Source organism: Mytilus trossulus, unplaced genomic scaffold (assembly GCF_036588685.1).
Source record: "Mytilus trossulus isolate FHL-02 unplaced genomic scaffold, PNRI_Mtr1.1.1.hap1 h1tg000122l__unscaffolded, whole genome shotgun sequence".
Classification (NCBI taxonomy): Eukaryota; Metazoa; Mollusca; class Bivalvia; order Mytilida; family Mytilidae; genus Mytilus; species Mytilus trossulus.
In genome coordinates, this window is record NW_026963298.1 from 2,975,372 (window position 1) to 2,989,614 (window position 14,243).

Sequence of the window (14,243 nt, forward strand, 5' to 3'; positions counted from 1 at the left end):
TAGGGGACTTTAATGTTCATTTTCTTTCTAATTGGGGTGACAATTTAAATGTTTTAACTGAGTCAAAGGAAATATTTTGTATTTTTCATAAAAATTTCAAAAGCGAAATGGAATGTTGCACTGTTATGCTGGATTTTTATGCCCCATACATGGGCATTATGTTTTCTGGTCTTACCCGTTCGTCTGTTTGTTGGTCCGTTGGTTTGTTTGTCTGTCACACTTTGGGTTAAAAGTTACTCAGGTATTAGATGCAACTTTCAAATATTTCTATACCCAAGTCAACCCTTTGGGAAGGGAGCTATTTTTGTTCTTATTTGTAAAAATAGGTACACATATATTAAAGATGTTTAGCAGGAATATGCTTCTTACATGTGCTTGTTGCTTTTAAGCAGTTAATCATATCTGTGATCCTGCTAACAGATATAATCATTCTGTAGAAGTAAACATTGACCTTGACCTGCAGTGCATATCTTTGACCTTGCAAATAACCATTCTTACAAATAGTTTGATCTTAACTCTAGTAGACCTCTACCCTATAAAGGAGTATATGACCATTCTATTCTTGGCAATGTTGACCTGAACTTCTAAACCTCTAACCTATGACCAAACTTCAACGAAAATGTTGACCTGAAATGATTGGATATCTATACTGATTGACCTTGACCTGACTGATAATTATGGTGATCCATTTTGACAGTTTCACATGTGTTGGATAAAAAGAACAGTGGTTACAAAAAGACAGACACACACTCTTTATAAATTTCCAAGTTCAGTAAATTTAACATTAAAAACTTTCATTTAAATTACAACAAAATAATTTCATAAAACTTTAATGATTAATTAAATAGCCAAAATTATAAAAAAAATATTTTGAAGTTATAAGAAATTGTGTTATTTAGCAAAGAATGAAAATCTTTCAAAAATAAACTGAATGACCATAAATGAAAACAAAAAAATCAAGTTTCAAAAATTAACTTTTCCAAACATTTTTTTTTTAACTAAAGCAAAAATTTAAACATTTCCAGTATTACTTTTTTAAAGAAAATATACAAAATGTATATGTATTTACCAAAAATTAACAAAAAAAATTAGACAGCTGAGACAGTTTGGTATGAAGTAACAAGGCAGCCTAGCACTCTAGCCACCTGTCTCCACCCAGCAAACCTCCCAGCTGCCTCAGGGACAGGAGCAACATCAACCACTGGAGCAGGGATCACCTCCCAGTCCAAAGGAACACCTACATCATTACCTATAACAACATACGGTGTGGCTGGAGTGGCTGGAACCTCAACCTCTTCAGGACCATACCAGACAGTCTCTTCAGCGTGGTTGGTTGTTGCATCCTCGTCCACTACCTCCTCGAACACAACAGTCTCCTCCTCTGTTGGCAGGAAAGACACAGTCTCCTCCAGGAACCAGTCGGCTGGGTCCTCCACCGTTGTGTCTATACCACACAGCACAGACAGCTCGATGACCTCTTCCTCCTCCAGAGTTGACTCCAGAACCGAGAGCTCCTCGCCAGCTATCTCAACCTCGACCATATCATCCTCGTCATCAGCAATTTGAATAGCTGCTTCAGGAACCATGACGGAGAATAATCGTGCCCGAGGTACAATAACTGCTTCGAAATGTTCAGGTTGATCATTTCTTGGCAGCTCAGGAGACGCAACTGGGACAAGAACTGGTTCTGGCTCCAACCCTAAAAGACGACGAGAGCATCGTGGTGCCTCTTGTCGTGGAGCCACATAGCTGTATGGCATACCAACTCGTCGGAGACGCCTGTTCATCTGGTTGTCCACGTATTTCCTCACACTGAAATACAATATATTGAATATAATACATATTCTGCTTTCCCACTTTTTTTAACATAACATTCACATGTCAAATTGATTATGAAACAAGGTCATTGAGATACTGTAAGTTCAGAAATTATTACATCAATTTATAATTGTGATTTTTTTAAGAAAGTACCAAATCATCCATTTAAAAAAAAAATCACAAATTCTGAATTTACAGTGACAAAGAAAATAAATAGAATAGAAATTGTTCACTGTTTCAGAAAATAAGATTTCATAGTTCAAGGAGCAAGTAAGGTATAGATCTTTTTTCAAATTTTCGTGCATGTTTTTTTAAAGCATCTACATTTAAAAAACCGGCAGAAAAACTAGTTGAGAAATCGTCCTGTTTTCCAACTCATTTTAGACAATTGGCCGTTTCACCAAAGTACGGAAAGCGTATTAGCGCCACACATTTTTTTTTTTTTTTTTTTCCTATGTTTGCGTTACAACGCAAACCTTTGCGTTACAACGCAAACCTTTGCGTTACAACGCAAACCTTTGCGTTATAACACAAACATTACCTTTGCGGGAAAAAAAATGAAAAAAAAAAAAAAAAAAATGTGTGGCGCTAATACGCTTCCGTACCAAAGCGTGTTGATTGGTTAAAAACATCCTAAACAACTGAAATTTAACCAATGATGTGACGATATTTCACTTTAGTGTATGAACAATTAGATTACCCATAGTTCTTTAGATTCTGAATAGGTGAATTGAAAACAGAGCCTGAGAGCTCCACATACTAAATATCAAAGCCAGAAAGGTCAATTTGATGTTTAAAGTTCTCTTTTGTCAACATACCAGTTATATTATCTCCTATCTAATATTAACAAGTTTTCATTCAAGTTTGTGGCAAGTCCCAATTTGTCTTACTTGTGATGTCATGAAAACACTTGTACCACATGTGGAGCAGGATCTGCTTACCCTTCCGGAGCACCTGAGATCACCCCTAGTTTTTGGTGGGGTTCGTGTTGCTTATTCTTTAGTTTTCTATGTTGTGTCATGTGTACTATTGTTTGTTTGTCTTTTTTTATTTTTTGCCATGGTGTTGTCAGTTTATTTTCGATTTATGAGTTTCAACAGACTGTCCCTCTGGTATCTTTCTTCCCTCTTTTGTACATAAATTTTTACGAAATTGACATATTTCATTAATCTGGTAATTGATTTAGCTATAATTATAAACCATCAAGTGTGATATGATATTTATCCAATTATTTTCAATTTAAAATGTGAGGCTCGCCCAAGCATTTTTAATATTTAAAATTTACCTGTCAAGAGTGCACTGGATAAATATCATTTGATTGGAAAGAATATTCATGTTATTTTTTGCATATTAATGTTTTTTTGCTAACACAATTATTCATTTTTATTTTAGTACACAGCCGTATCCTGCATTTGTTTGGAAAGAATATTCATGTTAATTCTATTTCCAGTTTTGACCACTGGCCAGAACATTTCTTTCCCAAAACCTTCCAACCCACACTACATCTTAAAAAATCTTTAATCCTGTGATGTTCATTGTTTTTAATTCATAATGTTACAGTCTTAATCAGGCTCATTCAACAAAACTGTTTCATATTTTGTCATTTTGGACTTTCAGAGATATAACACTTCAGCATAGGATTTTGTTGTTTTTTGAAGGTCATATGTAAAAAGAGACCTATTACATGTATTAATAGTCCAGCTATCTTTATTCTAAGGTATTGATATTTGTATTAATGGCAATCATACCATTTATTTCTAGATAATATAAAAAAAATGGCTGGAAAAACATTCAGGAACCTTTATGTAAGCATTCTTTAACATTTCCAATTCTGATCATACAGCTGTTCATGAGGCAAACATTTTAAAGGGGAACCACAATAAAAAACACCATTTTATCCACACAATTACTCATCAGAGACACTCAAATCTCTGTACATGTTATTTTTATGCAGAAATCATTCAAATATATATACTATGTGAAAAAAATAATGCATTTTATTTCTTTTTTCAAACGAAATTCAGTATCAAACGATTTACCCCCTCTTTTTCCTGTACACACTTTTGAAGACACTTAAATCAGATCTTAAGTTTTTATAAGTGAAATTTATACACAAGGTTTGAAACCACAAAAGGAAGATTGGGATTGTTTTTAATGGTTAAGGTCCAACAGTTAAGGAATAAGGGGCCAAAAACAATACTTTTCTAATACTTTGTATAGATAGCTTATATTTCTTTACCCCTTCAATTTAGGGGTTTTATTCTTGAATTCATTGGGTTCTTCTTTAATATGCTAAATGTTACCATGTATTAAGTTTTTGGAATTTGGGTCCCATTTTTAAATTGGTGCACATTGAGGTCCAAAGGGTCCAAAATTAAACTTTTTGTTTTATTTCATCAAAAATTGAATTGTTGGTGTTCTTTTATATGCTGAATATTAACATGTATTTAGATTAAGATTTTTGATTATGGGCCAACTTTAATTTTTAAGTTGTTTCAAAAAATAAATTCTTTTGGTTCTTTGATTTGCTGAATCTAAACATGTATTTATATTTTTGAATATGGGCCCAGTCTTCATGTTGGTGCAAATCGGTGTCCAAAATAAAGCTTTTGCTTGATTTCAACAAAATTGGAATTATTGGGGTTCTTTGATATGCTGAATCTAAACATGTATTTAGATTTTTGATAATGTTTTCAGTAACTTTTTATGTTTCAAATCATCAAAATATTCTAAGTCCAATTTGCCTTCGTTTTCATCTTAGAAAATTTTCTAAGTGCTGCTTTTCCATCGTTTGCCTTCCTTTAAAATTTCAGAGTCCAAGTTTGCCATCGTTTCCATCCCCCAAAAAAGTTAAAGTCCAAACTTTGCCATCAATTGCCATAGATTTTTATCCTTTCCATGAAATTTCTTTCATGGGAAATATGAAAAGGATGGCAATTTTTGCCATGAATTTCATGGAATTTTATCAAATTTTACATCGTTTCCATCCTTTTTCCATGAAAAATCGATGGCATAGATGGAATGCCATGAAAATCCTAGGGACGGGCTAAACACAAGTTTGTTATTTTGGTTATTTCACTTTTTGATCATAGAAAAACTACTCAGGGCTGTTTTGTATATAATAATTGAACCAAGTTCTGACAAAGTTATTGGTGTCTTAATGAACTATAAACAAAGTCTTAAAGTTACGAACACAGTTAAATTATGTAGGATTTCTACATCTATCTTCCACATAAAATGTTAAAAGACTCAACAAAAATTACAGAAAAAATGTTCCTTATAAATGTTCTCAAAATCATGCATGAAGTATGATTCTAAGCTTCTGTCAACATTTTATAAAATTCTATGAAGGATATTGCCCTCATGGAAAATTGGTGGCTGAATATATTGTCTGAATTATTTCTGAATTCTATCTGAATAATCGTCTGAATAGGTCTGAATGTTGTATTTGTGTCTATTTCTGAATATTGACTGGATTTCGGACTATTCAGCCAGTATTCAGAAACAGAAATATTCAGAAAATTTATGGGTTAAATGATGCTGTATTAAGAAATATTCAGCCATTTTTTAAGACATATTCAGCAATATTCAGAAATCTTCAGCCAACATTCTTCCAATCTTCAGCCATACTAAGAAATATTCAGACATATTAAGAAATATTCAGACATATATTAAGAAATATTCAGACATTAAGAAATATTCATATATATTCAGAAATATTCATATATATATTCAGAAATATTCAACCATATTAAGAACTATTCAGACAAATTCATCCAATCTTCAGCCTTATTAAGACATATTCAGCCATAATAAGATAGCATGAAATGGAATCAAAACCCCATTGTATCTGATTTGATCTTCCAATTAAGCCCAAGGTTTATGATCGTTTATCACTTTTTCTAAGAAACACAAAATATAGTGAGTGCTTTGATCATAGATTGATCTGAATATATTCAAATATTTAAATAAATAACATTCTTAACATCCTATCCATGAACAAAATGGCCTGCATGGTTTGCATTAGAATAAAAACAGTAACTATGGTCAGCTTAAACCTCACTCACAAACTGATTAACTAATATAAAAATTATGTGTCAGATATAAACTTCTCTTCCTTTCTGTAATTTAAAACTTGCTGTCTCTGTACTTCAAACTTGAATTGCTGAATAAAGGTATTAAAATGGAGTCTGCATAAAATCTGTTTCATATCATTGCTGGCAGCTCATATTTAATCCCCTAAAAGTACAAAAATATCCACAAAGAATCAATTGTTCTTGAGGTTATGAAGCAATAAATTCAATAGAAACATTATTGCATTATGCATTTGTACTGTATCTTACATTGGAAGCCAAAAACTCAAATTAAGACCCCCCCCCCCTTTTTATCCCTTGAAGATAAAATTGGTGACTTATAGTTTTCACTAAGTTTGTTCACCCAATTTAATTTCTACATTTAATGTAGAAAGTGGTAGTGCATTTTTTAAGTTATTGACTGCAGATTAACCTAGTTACTATTTGTTTTATGAATGTGACAACAAATTTTGAACAATATATATATTCATTACATTAATTGTCTGCCAAAATTTTCTGATGTTCTCTCAGATTTAAATCCTAAATGTTTTATAATAGTGCCTCAACAAATTGCATTTTATAATAATTACAATTATCATATGTTAAATCAAAATACTTATCTGAAAACATTTGCGTTTGGATTCTCCATATTGTTTATCCAGCGTAATCTTTGATGACGTATGCCAGTGCGTTTCAGTCAAGGTGTCAATCTCGCCCCATATCATATCGGCCCGAAATTGATTCGTCCCCGTAACGGTGTTTCAGTGAAACTTCTCAAAACATGCCGCCGGTCAGGTCACAAATTACGGCCGATTTGCAGGGTTTGCTGGTTAGTTGAAATTTAAAATTTCGAAGAGTAACTTCCCCTTCATATGGGTGTTTGAGAAATATTTAAAAATGTATTTGATCTTATTCAAATATACGTTTTTCCTTTGTGAATTTTAGTTTTGTGAATAATTTCTATTGTAAAATACTGCTACAACTTGTATTTCATCTTATTTATTTTTTTTATTTTGCAGGAATAAAAAATAAAAAACACCATACACTAACGATTTTTCCCTAATAATTATATGAAATTTGCAAACATTGTTTCAGTGGGTATTGCCGATAATCACTATATGTAAAACATTGTGATAATAAAAACATAATGACAAGCTGAGCAGTACTCACAGTTTACTGTCTTTATGATACATAACAATTTTATATCTAATCAGTGATATTAAGATGACAAGGCCCGTTTAATGAGGTTGAATTATTATGATTTTAATTATTCAAATTCAAAAATGACACTTGCTAGTATCCATTGAAAGGAATCATATGGCCAGTTTTGTAAGGTTAAATGACCATTTAATGTACGGGTCTCCTTGATTTAGCCGATATGATGGGAGAACTGTATTTAGAGAAGTTTTAAGGTATAAGAAACATGAATTCCTGGTGTTGCATTAAAAACATTTCCCCACTGAATGGTTATTTTATTGTCGGCTTTGCACCTTGCTGCAAAAGGTGTCAAAGCTAAAATTAAATAGCCTTTCAAAACATCATAATTATTTGGACTAGGTACAAATGAATTGTACTGATAATAATGATCAAACTACTCATGAGTTTTTTATTATGTACACTTGGTTTTCCAAAGTATTTCATAGTTATATATCAATGGGTTTAAACTGATGACTGTAACTGCATTCACGGTCATCCCAAAATGTTAGATGAAAAAAAGGGGGGATTATTATTACCCCGGGATCAGGTGTTTTTAAGCTCAGGATTTCGGGATTCACTCTTTCGGGATTAGGGAATTCTTTTTGGGGATTTCGGGACGTCGGGATTATGGGATTTCGTTTTTTAAGTCCGGGATTTCGGGATTAGGACCCCTCCTATCCCACCTCAAAAATAAGGTCAGTAGCTATATTGCCTTGGGAAAACACTGTAAGATTCTTGCACTTTTATGTTGATGAGTCAGATGAAGGATTTCTAAATTTTTGTAATCAGGGAAATTAATTCTTGCTGTTATTTGTACATTTTCAAAATATTTTATTTTATGTAGTTTTGTTGGTGAAACTTATTCACATAACATTCAGACTTTTGAAGAATTATTTTTTATGTTTCCTTTTATGTGTTAAAATTAAATAACTCAGTGTAATTCAGATCTATGACTTATTTCTAGTTTTCTGAATTTTGTCTAACTTCTGAATGATTTAGAAAAAATCAGACAAAATTCATTTCTATGAGATTATAATTTACTTATTTCCAGTTTTCTGACTTTTGTCTGACATAACTTCTGAATGATTTTAAAAAATTCAGACAATATTCAGATCTATATATTAGAATTTACTTATTTCCAATTTTCTGAATTTTGTCTGACATAATATCTGAATGATTAAGAATAATTCAGACAATATTCAGATATTTAGGGGTGTATTTAATTAATTTTTGGTTTCTGAATTGATTTTACTGCTGTTTCTTAATAATTCAGACAAATAAGACAGTATTCAGAAGTTCTGAATATGTCTGAAACTTTTTCTGACTAAATAAGAAGTATTCAGACAAAATTCAGAACTATAAGACAATATTCAGACACCATCAATAAACAGGTCAGACAGGATTCAGACACCTGATTTGTTCTAAGACACATTTCAGCCAAAATTCAGAAAATTTCAGCCACATTCAGCTAATATTCAGAAATTATGGTTCATGAGGGAGATGTCTAAATAAGTTTTAATCAAAGACTTTACCTAAATGTTAATAAATGTTAATAACAAATAAATGAAGAATTTGTCCATGAGACATACATGTAGATGATATAACATTATAAAGGGACATAACTCAAGAATGGTTAAATGCGTAAGGGTTCCATGGAACCAAGTTTCTCGTCTACTTTTGCTTTTACAAAGATGTGGAAATAAATCAATAAAATAATTCCTCTTGATACTATCTTTTGATTGTAAGAAGCTTCTGTCTAAGTTTGGTAAAAATCAAGGATAATTTAGTAATCTAATAAATGTTTAAAAATTTTAACTGCTGACTGTATGTAATGATAACTGGATGAAAAATAAGTTTCTAAAATTCCACCTTATCAGACAAATATGATAGTCCTAAGTTGACTAAATGCAGAAATGATCACTCATGCTCAATCGCTAATAGATACATTTGCCTTTTAAAAAAGGTCAACTCTATTTTGTTGAAAAATTAAATGACTAGTTAAAGCAATATTTTGTTTAAAGGGGAGACAACAAATGAAACTTACCAATTAAGTCCCCTTATTTTCTAGTCCTAGCAAAATAACATATGGACCATAATTTGCTATTGGGCTCGTTTCCTATAACTATAGAAAAGTGATAAAATTGGGAATTACTTCAAGAAAAGTTGTAACTACATCTAAAGATGTCATTATTTTTATCAACATACAAGTGTATGCTACTCTTCCCTAGAAAAAAATTGAAATTAACAGATTTCAAAGATTATACAACCGTATTTTTGTGTCATTTCTCGCATTACTTTTCGCTTCCAAAGTGCATAACCCTGACTGTTTTATAGATAATCGTCACCGCCAAATTCTTAACTTTTGCTTTCAAATAATAAAGAACATCGACCAATAAGAATAGTGAGAAGAAAATGCAGAGAACTATAAGTATTTCTGTAGCAGGTATAAGAACACTGTCGTTATTTTGGTTTCCCATTTTGTAACGCACATTTTAGATGGTTTAATCTGCTTTGTTGTAAAAGAATTCTTTGCAACAATATGCAAATATGAACTCTCGCGAGATGTTCAAACAGGTAAATCAGAGTCAGAGATGTTTTACATTCTTGTTTTGTTCTTCGTAATAATTAAGTTGGAAATGACGCTATCGTTATGCGTTACATTTCACACGAAACAGAAGTCCATTTATTTATTAAAATTGTTTTTGTCGTTAAGTTCTTATCATTTCCGGTCATACGTGAAACATGTGACTAACATGTGATCTCGCCCTTACAGCCGGATATACGAAATACTAGGTCTAAACATTGTATTTGTTTCCAACGGGATGTAAGCAAACATAATCTGTAGACTTGTTTCGTCTTGTTTAAAAAAGGAAAATACAATTTTCAAAGAGATTGCGCCGGGGGTCTATTATTTTTCCTATGTGCATAATGTTACATACGATCTTGTGTGAAAATAAATGCCCGATGACTTGACAAAATGGATTTCAGATTTGACCGAGTTTTAACACACTTCGTTTCCCAATAACGATGTAAAGTAGCATATTAATCTATTGCAATAAAAATTCATAATTTCAAATAAAATTTATAGATTTAGCTAACTAAGTCCTTGTATTTGTATAAAATAACATTCGTTTATAGTGGGACATTGTTTTAACAATGAATTAGCTGCAATCAAAATTTGCTCGCTAGTCTCTCTCTGTGATCACAAATAGATAACTCTGGCTCCTTTCCCAATCTTTTTTTTATCATTATGAAGGAAGTAATAATATGCAATTTTTATTCATAGTCTATTTCAAAAATGATAAAAAGTTCTTTATATTGGTATGTAAAAATTTTAAACGTTTCAAATTTATGAAATTATATTCGTACATCAATTGTTTTGATACATCAATAACAAAAACTGAAATATATTGCATTGATTCATTTTGTAATTATTCAAAATTATATCAGAAACCTTAACATAATTATAAAAATAATTTGTAAGGGTTCCGCGGAACCCAGTGTCTCGCCTACTTTTGCTGTAAATCGCAGGCTCAACAAAAATGAGGAAAAAAATCAATAAGAATATTCCTCTTGATACTATCTTATGATTGCTGAGCAGCTTCTGTCCAAGTTTGGTAAAAATTTAGGATAGTTAATGAATCTACTAAATATTTTGAAAACTTTAACTTCAGACTGTATGTAATGTTAACTGGAAGAAAATCCAAGTCCATTTAAAAGTAAAATACAAAAAAAATGGAGTTATCTTTTTACAAAATTTACTTCTGGATACTATCTTATGATCATAAATAAGCTTCTGTCAAAGTTTGGTACAACCCAAGGTTAGTTTGAGAAAGGTATTGAAATTTCAAAAAATTTAACCACAGAGTGAATGTAATGTTTCCCTTCAGAAAAACTAAGTCCATTAAAAAGTAAAAATATGGAAAAAATGGATTTATTTTTTTACAAAATTTACTTCTGGATACTATCTTATGATCATAAAGAAGCTTCTGTCCAAGTGTGGTACAAACCAAGGATAGTTTGAGAAAGTTATTAAAACTTTAAAAACTTTAACCACAGAGTGAATGTAATGTTTTCAGCAGAAAAAAATAAGTCCATTTATAAGTAAAATACGGAAAAAATGGAATTTCATTTTAACAAAATTTACATTTCGATACTATCTTATGATCATAAACAAGCTTCTGTCCAAGTTTGGAAGAAATCAAGTATAGTTTAAGAAAGTTATTAAAATTTCAAAAACTTTAACCACAGAGTGAATATTTGTGGACGCCGCCTAAACGACGCGGACGACGGAATGTAGGATCGCTTAGTCTCGCTTTTTCGACTCAAGTCGAAGGCTCGACAAAAATGAACCTGTTAAGGGGAGACAATTTTCGTATAACTTTTTCGAATTGGCACATAATACCACGGAATGTCACTCATCATACAAATGGCACATCCATATAATTAATTAACTGCGCAATCGCGCTCCACCTTCAACGATGATTCTGAATTATAAATATAACCAAAAGTTGTTAATCTATAGATAGTGAAGACTAATGAAAGCTAACCCACTGTAAAAATATTTTTTTGCACTTTTTTAAAATTTCCTCAGGAAAAATTCTCTAGCCACTTGACTTTCATAGCTCAGAATTAACATTTTTACAGAATATTTGAATAAAGTAGTTACAGATTATTCGCTTCTCAAAGTGTAAGACGCAATAAAAATCGACTGCTTGCACAATCTTACCAAAATACAGTTTAATTAAGTCCTAAACATTTTGACATTTCTTCGTGTATTTTTATAGAAAACTGGTTTAAACAAATCACACGTACGTGTTAAGATCCGACTAAATACCTATTTCCCGATATGGTCAGGTAAAATTGCTATGTAAAGGGTCCTTGGAAAATTCAATCGAAATTACTTCTCTTATCATCATGTGCCAATGTTCTTTGGATTGATTTAGCTTCAGCAGTAAATATTACTGGATATTTTAGGTGAATAAAGTAAATTTAATAAAAAATACATGTTAATATACCGTTACACTTGGAATGTACAAAGTTGGTATCTTTGTCACAATTTTTTTTTTTTTTTTTTTATTTATGTTCTGCAAACACTTATCAGAAACGCAATAAACTTGTCAAAGGAAAAGTAAACTTTTACCATGCATGACTTGAAAGGAAGTACTTTATTGATTTTAGCCCACTAAAGTAGGTTAAAATGTGGAAACCATGTACAGTGTACAGGTCACAAATATCACATGGTGCCTATTTTAAAGATTCTAATTCCAAGTTAAAAGTTGTTTTCTCTACTGGATTTAAAGAATTTTAAATTACCAATGATTTGGAATAAATTGTATATAACTGGAATTTCAAAACCAAACATAAATACATTTTTTTGGCTAAAACATCAAGATACAACGATTATGGTATCCTGTATCAATGAAGAAAATACGGAAATTCCTGAATAAATTGTACTAATTGTTTTCAAAACAAGCACATATTTAGGAGTTTTATAATACTGTTACATTTAAGATGGATTTTAAGACAAAGTATACTGTTCAGATCATTTTAAGCAGATTTTGCAATAAAATAAAACTAAAAAATGCTTTTGGTTTCTTATGGTTTCCTGTCGCGTTTAAAAAAAAAGATTTTAAATATTAACATGAAGCAAGTAACACTAGTAATGGTGTTCATTTATGCCTTTTGAAATATATTGTGCAAAATAAAGAAAATAAAGATTGGTTTCCTGTCACGTAAACGGTGAATCAAAATGTATTAATTTTTTCTTGAAAAACTCAATTGTTCCATTAATACTATTCTAACATCAACACGACCCACAGAATAAAAGTTAAAGTTTTAGAACTTATAAAAAAGGATACAAAAAGAAACCAAAGGCGGAATACCAATTATGGTCCATATATATTTTATGTCTGAAATTCCTTTACATCTTTTAAAACATTTTGTTAAACATTTGAATTTTTTTCAACTTTTACTGTTGAATATGTAATATATACGTGTTTCTCGTTTCTCGTTTTGTTTATTTAGATTAGACCGTTGGTTTTCCCGTTTGAATGGTTTTACACTAGTAATTTTGGGGCCCTTTATAGCTTGTTGTTCGGTGTGAGCCAAGGCTCCGTGTTGAAGGCCGTACTTTAACCTATAATGGTTTAATTTTTAAATTGTTATTTGGATGGAGAGTTGTCTCATTGGCACTCACACCACATCTTCCTATATCTATTGTAAATTTTGTCTCTGTTTTGAGGTGGGTTTTTTTTTATGAACTCCTAATCATGTGCATATTTAAAAAAACCAGCCAAGAGTGTCTACCTAAAGTTAAAAGTGTTGGTGTTTAACAGTGTTTAAAAATCCAATTCAGTAGAGATTGAACCAGTGACAGGACATGACAGTCAAGACTCAAAGTGAACAAAACAAAATATTTTTCTAATGTTCTTTTTTCTGTTATTTAAAAGGTGCTTTTTTCTAAGTTTAGTTTAAACATATGTAATTAGAGTGGATTGGGAAACTTACAGTACAGGGTAACCTGTGTTATCCGACAAACTGGGGGACCAGAAAAAAATGTCAGATTAAATAGGGTGTGGGAATACTTAGTCTCAGGTTTTTTCTGCTAGGATCAGCATAATTTAAACCTTAGGACAATGTGTCAGTGAAAGCAGGATGTATCAATACTCAGGTGTGGGATAAGTCAGGTTACACTGTATGTATTTTGTGTACTTCTAGGGAGTTATTTTGCACCCTTGAACTATGTATCAAGAGACCTTACATGTGATGTAGCACTCATTTCAGCTTGTCATAATAAATGTGCAATAATCTGTTGGTCAGAACCACTTTTTACTTATTTACTAATTCATTGAAACATTTTTCTATGTTTCTATGAAAAGAGATTGTAAAATAATATAACTTACCGTGGAGCAACTGGAGGTAGGCCGTTTCCTACTGCTACTACGTCTAATGCGTTGATTGCCATTTCTTTAAGTTATTCGCTTTCTATTCTCTATGTGGGCTGAAAACAAAAATTGAAACCAATGGTGAAAATTTGTCAATAAAAAAATACAATCTAAATAAAATTTTATGCATTGAAACAATCCTTAAATGTAACCACTTAATTATTGTTAAGTTTTTACTTTTTTAAAACCAATTTATTGACTGTTCATC

At 31.3% G+C, this 14,243-nt stretch overlaps 1 protein-coding gene across 1 annotated transcript; it reads right to left on the reverse strand.

The window, feature by feature from the left end:
- Nucleotides 1-1,088: 1,088 nt before the first annotated feature.
- LOC134700095 (uncharacterized) lies at nt 1,089-14,087 on the reverse strand. The gene is made up of 2 exons (XM_063561464.1): nt 13,994-14,087; nt 1,089-1,812 (listed from the first exon to the last, which is right to left on the reverse strand). The coding sequence occupies exons 1-2, from the start codon at nt 14,053-14,055 to the stop codon at nt 1,089-1,091; spliced, it is 786 nt and encodes a 261-aa protein (XP_063417534.1). The 5' UTR covers nt 14,056-14,087.
- Nucleotides 14,088-14,243: the final 156 nt, after the last annotated feature.

Excerpts from the sequence above, each read along its gene's own strand:
- LOC134700095 (XM_063561464.1), bottom strand. The coding sequence starts at position 14,055 with ATGGCAATCAACGCATTAGACGTAGTAGCAGTAGGAAACGGCCTACCT. Across the intron at positions 1,813-13,993 it reads CTACCTCCAGTTGCTCCACG|TGTGAGGAAATACGTGGACA; the intron begins GTAAGTTATATT and ends ATTGTATTTCAG.